Source organism: Anabrus simplex, chromosome 3 (assembly GCF_040414725.1).
Source record: "Anabrus simplex isolate iqAnaSimp1 chromosome 3, ASM4041472v1, whole genome shotgun sequence".
Taxonomy (NCBI): domain Eukaryota; kingdom Metazoa; phylum Arthropoda; class Insecta; order Orthoptera; family Tettigoniidae; genus Anabrus; species Anabrus simplex.
In genome coordinates this window covers 8,077,613-8,090,600 of record NC_090267.1, presented here as the reverse complement: position 1 = coordinate 8,090,600, position 12,988 = coordinate 8,077,613, and the positions used below count along the sequence as shown (strand labels likewise).

At 37.3% G+C, this 12,988-nt stretch overlaps 1 protein-coding gene across 1 annotated transcript in view; it reads right to left on the bottom strand.

Moving 5' to 3' along the window:
• Positions 1-10,135, bottom strand: part of LOC136865920 (uncharacterized) — a 106,427-nt gene extending 96,292 nt beyond the window's left edge. Inside the window, exons 1-2 of the mRNA XM_068226547.1 lie at positions 10,026-10,135; positions 371-453 (exon numbers count right to left, since the gene is read on the bottom strand). Of these exons, the coding sequence (XP_068082648.1) occupies positions 371-453; positions 10,026-10,091 (149 nt within the window). The 5' untranslated portion in view covers positions 10,092-10,135. The remainder of the gene's footprint in view (positions 1-370; positions 454-10,025) is intronic.
• Between the last annotated feature and the right edge of the window lie 2,853 nt (positions 10,136-12,988).

Below are 12,988 nucleotides of genomic sequence, written 5' to 3'. Positions count from 1 at the left end.
CCGGTCCTACATGTGACAATAAAATTGATTAGGTGGAACTTCTCTTTCATTTATGACTTACGGTGACTATCAATACGGAATAAAAAATGAAATTTATCAATCAAGCAATTCTTATGTTACTGAACATTTCACTCCATGTGACTTTGTATTGCAGAGATCAAACAATCATCCTGAGCCTGGTAGTGTGAAGGCTGCCTGTTCCATTTTACTTTAGGCCTATTTAAATCTGTTGGACATCCACTGCTGAGTACAGCATAAAGTGTTATTCCACCCTATAAAAGTCTCCGCTGCACCTGAAGAGGTGATCTCGGGAACCAGTTGCTGATGATAGTGATCACATTCGATATTCTGTAGGATTAGGGCTACTTACTTGTTTTCTTCTTTGAAGCATGGGACCAGTTGGGCAAGTGTCTGTTCTTCTATGTTTATTTCATCCTTAATGTCTGCAACAGCCTAAAAATAATGAAATGAAGGAGGTAACAAGAATAAAAAATATAAACGAACAAGAAACAGATGTTAAGGTAAATTTTATAATTCCACAATTGAAATATCACCAGCTTCCAACGTCTAAAACTATAAGAATGAAAAGGAACAAACAAGTGTCAAATAAAATCTAATTATATAGAGAGATGGCAACAAGAAAAGGAGCACATAATAGGATAACCATAATGATATGAGAGCACCAGAAGAGAGAGCAGAGAAAAAAAAAGAGGAACTTTAAAGAACAAGAATAAAATGATAATTTCTCTTTGTTCTTCCCTTTTCTTACACTGACCTGTCATTGTGTTTATGTGGTCCATCTTTATACAAATGATGAACTGACCTGTCACATGTTTGCTCCCTTCCATCACCTGAGTTCACGAAGAGGATTCTGACACACTGGTTCTCATCCGAATGAAGCTCTCCTCATCTTACCATATCTAATTACATTCTGCAAATGGTCTGACTTTATGGACTACGAAAGCTTGACGAATACTGACTTAAGAAATTCACAACACTTATATTAAAGTCCTTAAAGACTCTGTTCCGGTATTGTAGCTTAAAACTACCATAAACAGGCTAGGTACATAAAGTTTAGAAAGCAGCGAGGAGGCGAGCAGCTAGACTAGCCAGACTGTTTTAATGTGCCAGTGTAGAGATTGTTTGGACTGACATTTGTAGATGAATAAGTTTCAGTAGTTATTAAATGTAGGGGTCATCAAAATATGAACGTACAGCTATAATTCAAGAGGAAATTAGGGTAAATACTTGTTTGTAAAAAGAGGAATTTCAGAATGGAATAAAGCTACAACAATCACTACTGATCTGCATTTAGGGCAGTCACCCAGGTGGCAGATTCCCTGTCTGTTGTTTTCCTACACTTTTCTTAAATGACTGCAAAGAAATTGGAAAATTATTGAACATTTCCCTTGGTAAGTTATTTCAATCCCTAACTTCCCTTCCTATAAACGAATATTTGCCCCAATTTGTCCCCTTGAATTCCAACTTTATCTTCATATTGTGATCTTTCCTACTTTTATAAATGCCACTCAAACATTCATCTACGGATGTCCACCCACGCCACCTCTCCACTGACAGCTCGGAACATACCACTTAATCGAGCAGCTCGTCTCCTTTCTCCCAAGTCTTCCCAGCCCAAACTGTGCAACATTTTTGTAACGCTACTCCTTTGTCGGAAATCAACCAGAACAAATTGAGCTGCTTTTCTTTGGATTTTTCCCAGTTCTTGAATCAGGCAATGCTGGTGAGGGTCCCATACACTGGAATCATACTCCAGTTGGGGTCTTACCAGAGACTTATATGCCCTCTCCTTTACATCCTTACGAAATCAAACCCCATGGCACTACAGCCCTTGAAGGGCCTTGGCCTACCAAGCAACAACTGCTCAGCTCAAAGGCCTGCAGAGTGTGAGGTAACGTGTGGTCAGCACGGCGAATCCTCTTGGCCATTATTCTTGGCTTTCTAGACCGGGGCCGCTATGTCACCGTCAGATAGCTCCTCAATTCTAATCACGTAGGCTGAGGGACCTCGAACCAGCCCTCAGGTCCAAGTAATTATCCCTGACCTGGCCAGGAATCGAACCCAGGACCTCCGGGTAAAGGCCAGGCACGCTACCCCTACACCACCGGGACAGCTTTACACCCTTACTACAACTCCCAAATACCCTCATAACAATGTGCAGAGATCTGTACCCTTTATTAACAATCATATTTATGTGATTACCCAATGAAGGTCTTTTCTTATATTAACACCTAGGTACTTACAATGATACCCTAAAGGAACTTTCACCCCATCAACACAGTAATTAAAGCAGAGAGGACTTTTCCTATTTGTGAAACTCACAACCTGACTTTTAACCCCGTTTATAATTATACCATTGTCCACCGTCCATCCCACAACACTATCGAGGTCACCCTGCAGCCGCTCACAATCTTGTAACTTATTATTACTCTGTACAGAATAACATCATCTGCAAACAGCCTTACCTCTGATTCCACTTCTTTACACATATCATTGATATACATAAGAAAACATAAAGGTCGAATAATAATGCCTTGAGGAATTCCCCTCTTAATTATTACAGGGTCAGATAAAGCTTTGCCTAATCTAATTCTCTGAGTCCTATTTTCTAGAAATATAGCCACCCATTCAGTCACTCTTTTTTCTAGTCCAATAGCACTCATTTTTGCCGGTAGTCTTCCATGATCTACCCTATCAAATGCCTTAGATAGGCCAATCGCAATACAGTCCATTTGATCTCCTGAATCCAGGACATCTGCTATATCTTGCAGAAATCCTACAAGCTGAGCTTCAGTTGAATAACCTTTCCTAAACCCAAACTGCCTTCTGTCAAACTAGTTATTAATTTTGCAAACATGTCTAATATAATCAGAAAGAATGCATTCCCAAAGCTTACATACAGTGCATGTCAAATTGACTGGCCTGCAATTTTCAGCTTTAAGTCTATCACCCATTCCTTTATACACAGGGGCTACTATACCAACTCTCCATTCATTTGGTATAGCTCCTTCAATCAAACAATAATCAAATAAGTATTTCAGATATGGTACTATATCCCAACCCACTGCCCTTAGTATATCCCCAGAAATCTTATCAATTCCAGCTGCTTTTCTAGTTTTCAACTTTTGTATCTTACTGTAGATGTCACTGTTATCATAGGTAAATTTTAATACTTCTTTAGTATTACCCACCTCCCCTATCTGGACATTATCCCTGTAACTCACTAGAGTCCTTAAAGTCTTCCTATAGAATGTACCACTTAGATGCATAAACCAATGGTGTGAATGTTGATGAGTGAATAATCGTCAGTGACTGTGCATGCAATTAATTTAAAAGTACTTTAAGATTAAATTTCATTTAGTAATTTTACAGAAATATGTACATATTGGTATAATTCTTATGTTGCATTTATTTAGAAATTATATTAAAAATAAGTTTCTATTAAAAGTTTTTTACTAAAAATAAGTTTGTCCATGATAAGAGTCACATTAAAGCTAAAACTTCCTCAAGTATAACATAACATATTTGACTAAAACATGGTCTTTTTTAATCTCGATGTGCAGAGGAACACATATATTGCTGCTAAATCTTGACAAAGCATATATTTAGAACATTAATCTGACATTTAAAAATCTTTAAAATATTTGTGGTTATTTGTCTTGTGACAAGAATAAAAATTGATCACTAATGTGATACAAAGTGCAGTTTGAATACAGCCAACATTCAACAGAGGCTTTAAAATCTATGTTCAGTGACCCCGTGAGGTGTCAAGATGTATATGCATAGGAAAACAAAAAATTAAAGGATATGTCTTTCACAAAAGCAGTTCAAGAAGCAATATACGATAATAGGGGTTAGCACAGTGCAATTTTGAATTGTAAAATCCAGAAGAAGTCGAAGATCAGTCACTTATATGTGGCAGAGTGCAAGTCCCTGAAGAGTAGCTCAACACACACAATGTTCGGCACTGTGCCTTAAAATGTTTACGAGAAGGGGTGAACAGTTCATTGAACGGGACTGCACACATTGCCAGGCATGAAGTCATAACACGATTTAATAAATTTGAAGTCCCAAAATTGTGTAGAAGTCAAAGACATGTCCCTTGAATAAAGTAAGTTGCTAGCTCCTGAGGATCAGTGCAACATACGCAATGTCTGCCACTGTGTTTTTAAATGCCGATAAACTCGGTGAATAGCTTAAAGAACAAGCCTGCAAATGCTTCAGTCATTTAAATAAATAATACAAGTTAATACAATTTAAGTATGTATCAATGTTAATAGGATCTTGTAGCTTCTTTAGAGATGCAGAACAGTTGATGTAAAACACAACTGTGAGGAGAAAAATGTTAAAAGCGCAATACTGGAAACAAATGAAAAACGCATATGGACAGCGTGTTTTTTCTTGAAGATAAGAATTTGGGTCGTACTTGAGGTAGTGTAAGGTATAAATTTGAATGTTGTAATGATCTGAACTGTAGGTGGTATTATAGTATACAATTCAATTTGTATAATAGATTTTTTTATAAATTGAGAGGGGAAGTGAAAAGAAAAGATAAGAAAAGATGGGATAAGGAAATAAAGGAGAAGGATTAGTATATAAGAGAAGATTAAAAGAGAACTGGAAGTTAAAAAAACATGGGAAAGGATAGGATAGGGAAATAAAGGAGGAGTAGTTTAGGGTGGGTTAGGAGGATGGGTTATTGAAGGTAGAAAACGTGGGTAGGAAATGTGTAACGCATGGAAAATTGACTTCAGGTTTAGAAATTTAGCATTTTTGAGAAGAAGAATTAGAAAGTTGAAGAGAATATTGGGTATATTCAGAAATGTTGTTTAAATGGAAATTCGGTTGAAGTATTTTTTTTTTTTTTTTTTTTTTTTTTTTTTTGCTAGGGGCTTTACGTCGCACCGAAGGTTGAAGTATTGGTCAAGGTGAATAAAACAATTTTCAGTAGTGATTAGAAGGGGGCCTTTGTTAATGATTTTAAGTATTTTTATGTCTTTTTCAATATTGGTGAAATTATGTTTGAAGTCTTGTATGTGTTGTCCTATAGCAGAGAATCTGTTATATTTAATAGCATTGATATGTTCGGAACATCTAATATTAAATGCTCAATCACTACTGAATCACTACTGATCTGCACTTAGGGCAGTTGCCCAGGTGGCAGATTCCCTATCAGTTGTTTTCCTAGCCTTTTCTTAAATAATTGCATGGAGATTGGAAATTTATTGAACATCTCCTTTGGTAAGTTATTCCAATCCCTAACTCCCCTTCCTATAAACAAATATTTGCCCCAATGTGTCCCCTTGAATTCCAACTTTATCTTCATATTGTGAACTTTCCTACTTTTAAAGACACCATCCAAACTTATTCGTCTACTGATGTCCTCCCACGCCATCTCCCCACTGACAGCTCAGAACATACCACATAGTCAAGCAGCTTGTCTCCTTCCTCCCAAGTCTTCCCAGCCCAAACTTTGCAACATATTTGTAACGCTACTCTTTTGTTGGAAATCGCCCAGAACAAATCGAGCTGCTTTTCTTTGGATTTTTTCCAGTTCCTGAATCAAGTAATCCTGGTAAGGGTCCCATACACTGGAACCATACTCTAGTTGGGGTCTCACCAGAGACAAAAATGCCCTCTCCTTTACAACCTTACTACAACCTCTAAATACTCTCATAACTATGTGCAGAGATCTGTACCCTTTATTTACAATTCCATTATGTGATTACCCCACTGAAGATCTTTCCTTATATTAACATCTAGGTGTTTACAATGATCCCCAAAGGGAACTTTCACCCCATCAACGCAGTAATTGAAACTGAGAGGACTTTTCGTATTTGTGAAACTCACAACCTGACTTTTATCCCCACTTATCATCATACCATTGCCTACTGTCCATCTCACAACATTATCGAGGTCATTTTGCAGTTGCTCACAATCTTGTCACTTATTTATTACTCTGTACAGAATAACATCATCTACGAAAAGCCTTACCTCTGATTCAACTTCTTTACATATATCATTGATATATATAAGAAAACATAAAGGTACAATTACGACTGTCAGAGGTAAGATTCCCAAACTACCTGACTCAAAAGTAATTGTAGTTAATGTGCCACCCAGGTATGACCTTTTAGAGGACTCATGTGTGAACAAAGCTGTACATGATGTAAATATAGAAATCAAGAGATTATGTAAGTTTTAGAAATGTCTATGTAGTAGATACTTTAGGTCTTGGCAGGCAAATGTTCACTAGGCATGGGTTACATCTGAATGGTAACGGAAAAGCAACTCTCTGTAGACAGATTGCTACAATTATCAACAGAGATTTGCAAACTAATATGCACTTAAAAAACCCATACCACTAAACTGGCACATACAGGGAAACTTGCCAGAAAACCCAGACCCTTAAATCAAGATCTATGTACAAGGATCTGGATTCCAGGGAAGTTCTCAACTCATAAGTCAAACGTTACCCAATTGCAACAGTCAAGTTTTAGGGAGGAAGGAGGTCTGAGATTGCTCTTGGTAAACTGTCAGAGTGTAGTAAATAAACAATTAAAATTCGGTACATTGATGGAATCTTATGAGACGGATGTGGTGATAGGAGTAGAATCATGGTTGAGAGAAGGGGTGGGTAATACAGAAGTATTTCCAGAAGGGTACACAGTCTATCGTAGAGACCGAGGAGATAAAAAGGGAGGAGGGGTATTTATTCTGGTGAAGGAAACTTATTGTTCGCATGAATGGTTTACTGATGAAAGGGATGAAATATTAGGGATAAAATTAGTTTGTGATAATATGAAGAAGGTGGGAATTATAGGAACATATAGGCCTTGAAGAGAGGAAAGAGACATGGAAATATTTGAGAAAATAATAGATTATACTCATAAAAACAATGATGATACGGTAATAATTGGGGGAGATCTAAACTTACCTGAAGTTGAATGGAATGGAGCTGCAAGTGAAGCCCATGAACAGAAACTGGCAAATAAGTTAATTTGGGAGGGAGGATTTACACAAGTAGTACAAGAACCAACTCGTCTCAATAACTCGCTAGATGTATTCTTGGTTAAACCATGGGAAATTGTTGATAAAACTGAGGTAATTGAAGGAATAGGTGACCATAAGGCTGTAATAATGGATGTAGGACTCGTAACAAAAAAGGCTTCATAAGAGGGTCACAAAAGACAAGAAATTATACAGAAAAACTAAAGTTGATGAATTTGGGACTTACCTTAAATCACAATTCAGATGTTGGATAAGTGAAGGGAATAATGTGGATACACTTTGGGCTAAATTTAAAGGAATCATTTGGGAAGGAGAGAAGAGATTTGTACCTGTTAAGAAGGGTAAAATGACCTCAGACCCTGTTTATTACACAAGGGAAATAAGAAAATTGAATGGCATTCTTCAAGAGGGTAATGATCACAAAGGGAAATGGAAAAAGCTGTATTCATATATTAGGAATCAAAAAGGAAAAGGAATCCAAATTCCTACAATGGTGGGAGAAGGGGGTGAACACTATTTAACAGATACTGAGAAAGCAAACCTATTTAGCAGGGAATTCAGAGATTCAGTAGAAGATTGTCAGGACTTGGAAACCGTAACAGAAGATAGAGAGGGAGAGAGACAGAGGGAAACAAGAAGCTTCTCATTCACAAACGAAGATATTTTCAGAGAAATCCAACTGCTAGTGCAAGGAAAAGCAGCAGGAAGTGATCAAATTACTGGGAAGGTATTAAAGACAATGGGGTGGTACATAGTGCCTTATTTCAAATTTCTCTTTGACTATGTCATAAATAATAGTGTAATACCAAAGGAATGGAAGGAATCTATAATAATACCAATTGATAAAGGAAAGGGTGATAAAAGGAAACCAGAGAACTACAGACCAATCAGCCTGACCAGTATAGTTTGTAAAATACTGGAGAGTTTAATATCGAAGTACATCAGAGGGATATGTGATGATAAAAATTGGTTCATGAGGAGCCAGTATGGATTTAGAAAGAAATTTTCTTGTGAGGCACAACTGGTGGGATTTCAGCAGGACATATCAGATCAGTTGGATTCAGGAGGTCAGTTAGATTGCATAGCCATAGATCTTTCCAAAGCCTTTGATAGAGTGGAACATGGAATATTATTAAAGAAATTGGAGGGAATAGGATTGGACGTAAGGGTTACACGTTGGATAAAAACATTTCTAAATTCAAGGGTTCAGAAAGTCAAAGTAGGAAATAATGTATCTCAGGAAGAGAAAGTTTGGAAGGAAATCGCACAGGGTAGTATAATCGGTCCGTTACTTTTCTTAATATATGCAAATGATTTAGGTAACAATATAACATCAAAAATAAGATTGTATGCAGATGACATAATTGTTTATAGGGAAATAAACAACATTGAGGATTGTTCAGAATTACAAAGGGACCTTGAAATATCCAACAATGGGTTGAAGAAAATAATATGAAGGTTAATGGAGGCAAATCAACTGTTACAACTTTTACAAACAGGAGCTTTAAAACTGAATTTGAATATACTTTGGATGAGGTAGTTATCCCAAAAGATGGCAAGTGCAAATACTTAGGTGTGAGATTTGAAAGTAATTTGCACTGGAAGGGTCATATTGATGACATTGTTGGGAAAGCATACAGATCGTTACATGTCATAATGAGGCTACTTAAAGGATGCAACAAAGAATTAAAAGAAAAAAGTTACTTGAGTATGGTTCGTCCATGACTGGAATATGCAAACAGTGTTTGGGATCCTCACCAAGAATACCTAATAAAAGAAATAGATAGTGTGCAGATGAAAGCAGCAAGATTTGTAACAGGGGATTTCAGGAGAAAGAGTAGTGAATCAGAAATTTTAAAGGAACTTGGGTGGGAACCTTTAAGTAAGAGAAGGGAGAAAACTAGACTTACAGGATTATATAGAGCCTATACAGGAGAAGCAGCATGGGGAGATATCCGTGAGAGGCTTCAGTTGGAAAATAATTATATCGGCAGGACTGACCACAAATATAAAATTAGAAGGAATTTTAGCAGAAGCGATTGGGGTAAATTTTCATTCATTGGGAAGGGTGTGAAGGAGTGGAACAGTTTACCAAGGGTAGTGTTTGATCCTCTTCCAAAATCTGTACAGATATTCAAGAAGAGAATAAACAGAGAAAATAAATAAAGTGTTAGAGGGCATTCGACCAGTGCAGGTTATTGTAAATAAAAAAATGTGTGTGAATAAATTAATTCCATCCCCTGGTCTAAGGAGTTTGGACAGCCAAAGTAGGGGACTGCCTGTAGGGGTGAAGTACAGTGGGGACTTCGAGGGCCCTGGGACCGCTACGGTAGCTGTGAAGGCCCTTCAGGAACTCTGAAAAGTGGTGGCAAAAGGGGCTCTGTTTAAGACACAGCAGGTCGTTATGCTACTTAGGATCCAGAACGGGTAAAAAAAAAAAAGTAAATAGATAAATGCAATGTAAATATTAATCTTCTAGTTGTATGTATCATTTGAAGTAATTCCACATACTGTATATCAGTTGACTATATTTGTAAGTAGTACAGGAGATATTATAAGTAGAATTTTGTAAACAATATAAATTTATTAAGGATGAGCTGTGTGTTTAATAGAAAACCTTGTTAGCGTAAATTGTATAATATTGTATAATAGGAAAATTTTCTTCTCTTGTTAATTTAATATTTAGTGCTTGACAATAATGTATTTTAGTGTACCATTTGCCACCAAGGTAGACACCTCATTTGCAAATAAAGAGATTTTGATTTGATTTCTTGTTATGTATCGAACATTATTCCAAATGAAATAGGCCTACATAGCAAATTATAGATTTTAGAATGCAATAAGTCATTTAGAATCATGCTGTATGTTGATAACTTATAATATTAGTATATTATAAGATTTCACTTCCAACAATAGCACTAATTTCTTTAATACAGTTTTGTTGAACATGAGTTAATTAGAATCACTATAAAGTAATCTGGAATGATACTTACAAAAGATACACCTTCTGTTCCATCAAGCCAGACTGGTTCCTCCTTGATCTCCACTTTCTGGTCCATTTCACACAGTAAGAGAAGTAATTACATCAACTTGAGCAGAAAATTGCATCTACTGATTGTCTACTGAAACAAGGAACAGAAAATAACTATATTATTATTAGTGTCAGAGTTTGCAGACCTACAATGTAAACAAGTAGGCCTTCAGTTTTCTATGATTGTGAATTTTATCATAGCCCCACAGTCATTAGTCCTGCAAGGAATCCTAACCACATGGACATGGCATTTATTTCAAACAACCCACATGCACTGACTGGGAATGAACCACCTCCATGCCACCACATCCTGACCTACCCTTCAGGTCCACAGACTAGTTTGATACAGCTCTCCATGTCAACATATTCTTTGCTTACCTACTCATTTCTACTTAACTATTACATACTTCATATGGTCCAATATATTTGCCATAACAATTTCTTACCCCATATATCCCCCTATGAAATCAGTTGAACAACTTTTGGTGTTCTCACTGTCCATTCTGTCAATCTCTTCTTAATGTCAAGTTTTGCCAAATCTTCCTCCTCCATTTGACCCACTCACTTTTCCTTTATTTGTAACCTGAACCATCCTCTGACTTTCCACACGTTCTGGTAACATCACAATTCAGAGGATTACATTTTCTTTCTTTCTATGTCAGCTGTTATCCATGTATCTCTTCCATACAGTGATGGTTCCACAGCAATATGTTAAAAAAGGTCTGTATAATATGAGTGTCAGTATTCAAGGTGAGCACAGGTCTTCTGCAATTACTATTATTATGATGCTTGTTGTTTAAAGGGGCCTAACATCTACGTCATTGGCCCCATTTCTATTATCAGCAGTGGATAGCAGTTCCAGGTGCTACTAACAAACAGTGTCCTAAGACAGTTTGTGAATTTATTCGAATATCTGGAGACCACTGTTATGATACATTATGGCTATCAGGCTCAACTCAGAGTAAGATGGTAACAGCTCCATGTGCTTCTCATGGACAGTCTCCTAAGAAATTTGTTATGTTCATTGTTTATTTTAACCCTTACACTGCTACGACTGACATATCTCGTCGGTAACTTTAGCTGAATTTCTGAAAAGGAAATATATACCTTTGGAGTTTCCTTCGTTTTTCAAACTTGAGAGGCTACAAGCAACATCTTTTAGCAGCATAATGGGCCATTAATCGAAATGCAGACTGCATTTTAACGCTATCTGCAGACAAATATCTGAACTAATGCACTCAGCTCAGCGTGCAACGTAGGTTGGTAGTCCCGCAAAGCACCTGTATCCAGGGTTTGTAAAAATGGCTTCAAGTAGCAGACAGCACGTTCTTTCCGAATTCAAACTTATAGAAGCTGTGAATACCCATGAATCGGAAGATGAGTACTCCGGTATCAGTGATTTGGGTAGTAATTACAGTCCTAGTGACAGTGATGACAGTGGTAGTGCTGAGCTTTGAGTACCAGCTCCACAAACCAGGAAAAGAATTTGTTCCGAACCTGATTTACCTCAATGGTGCATGAGTAATCTGTTGAGTCCTGTAATACACCGTTTTGATGACAGTTCATCGGGTATATCATTCGGTGTGATTCATGATGAACCAACGGCTTTAGACGTATTTCAGTGCTTCTTTTCATGAGAAATTATGGAGCATATAGCAGTTGAAACGAACAAGTACTTTGTATTTTTTACTCAAACAATGCCACCGTCTCCTAGTTCAAGGCTACAGTAATGGAGGGAAACCATACCTGAAGAACTGTATGTCTTTTTCGCCATGACAATACGTATGGCAAGAATGAAGAAACGTAGAATTCTTGAATACTGGTCAAATAATCCTCTGACAATGACCCCGAAAATCTTGGATTTCATGTCTAGAGACAGGTATCTCTTATTATTGCCGTTGTTACATTTCAATGACAACGACAGTCAGCCTGAAGGTTGTATAAAATAAAGCCTGTAATTGACCATCTCAGAAACAAGTTCAGACAAACGTTCACCCCATTTGAAAACATTTGCTTTGATGAAAGTTTGATGCTTTTCAAAGTCACGCTTTCATTCATACAGTTTATCCCATTTAAGAGACACATATTTGGAATAAGGACATTTGTTATCTGTGATTGCGAGACCAGACATGTGCTGGATTTTATTGTTTACACAGGGTCAACTACAGAAATAATTCCTGAACGTGAATTTGAGGTATCAGGTGCAATTGTCTTGATGCTAATTGAAAGGTACTTGCAGAAAGGACATACATTGTGGACAGATAGCTGGTATTCAAGTCAACAAATGTAAGATCACCTACACAAGAACAAAACCAACACATATGGTACCATCAGGAAAAACAGGAGGGGTATGCCAAAATTTACTACAAAATTGAAGAAAGGACAAACGGAATCAAAAGCGACAGATAACATGATTGCCATCAGGTGGTTCGATCATATGGAAGTTTGTATGCAGACCACGCGACATACGGACAACATGATATCTACAGGAAAGACGGACAGACAGACAGGACTTCCTGTAGAGAAACCCAATTGCGTTATTGACTATAACAAGTACATGGGTCCTGTTGACCGGTCAGTTCTATCGAGTGTGTGCGGAAGTCAATGAAATGGTACCGAAAGTTCTTTTTCCACCAGCTGGACATCACTGTTCTAAATTTTCATGCCCTCTTCTATGTCAAAACTGGACAGAACCTATCTCTATCAGATTTCCAGCTACAGCTCATAAGGGAACTCATCCAGGAGTACCACGTATCTAGACAAACCCGTAAAAGAGGACGTTCTACATCTGACGGAGACACATTTCCCATCCCCTGTACAACCTACTCCGCAGAATAAATTTCCTACAAGATTCTGCCATGTCTGCTCCAACACAACAACTGGCAAAAAGAAGAGGCGAGAAACCCGGTACATGTGCATCAAATG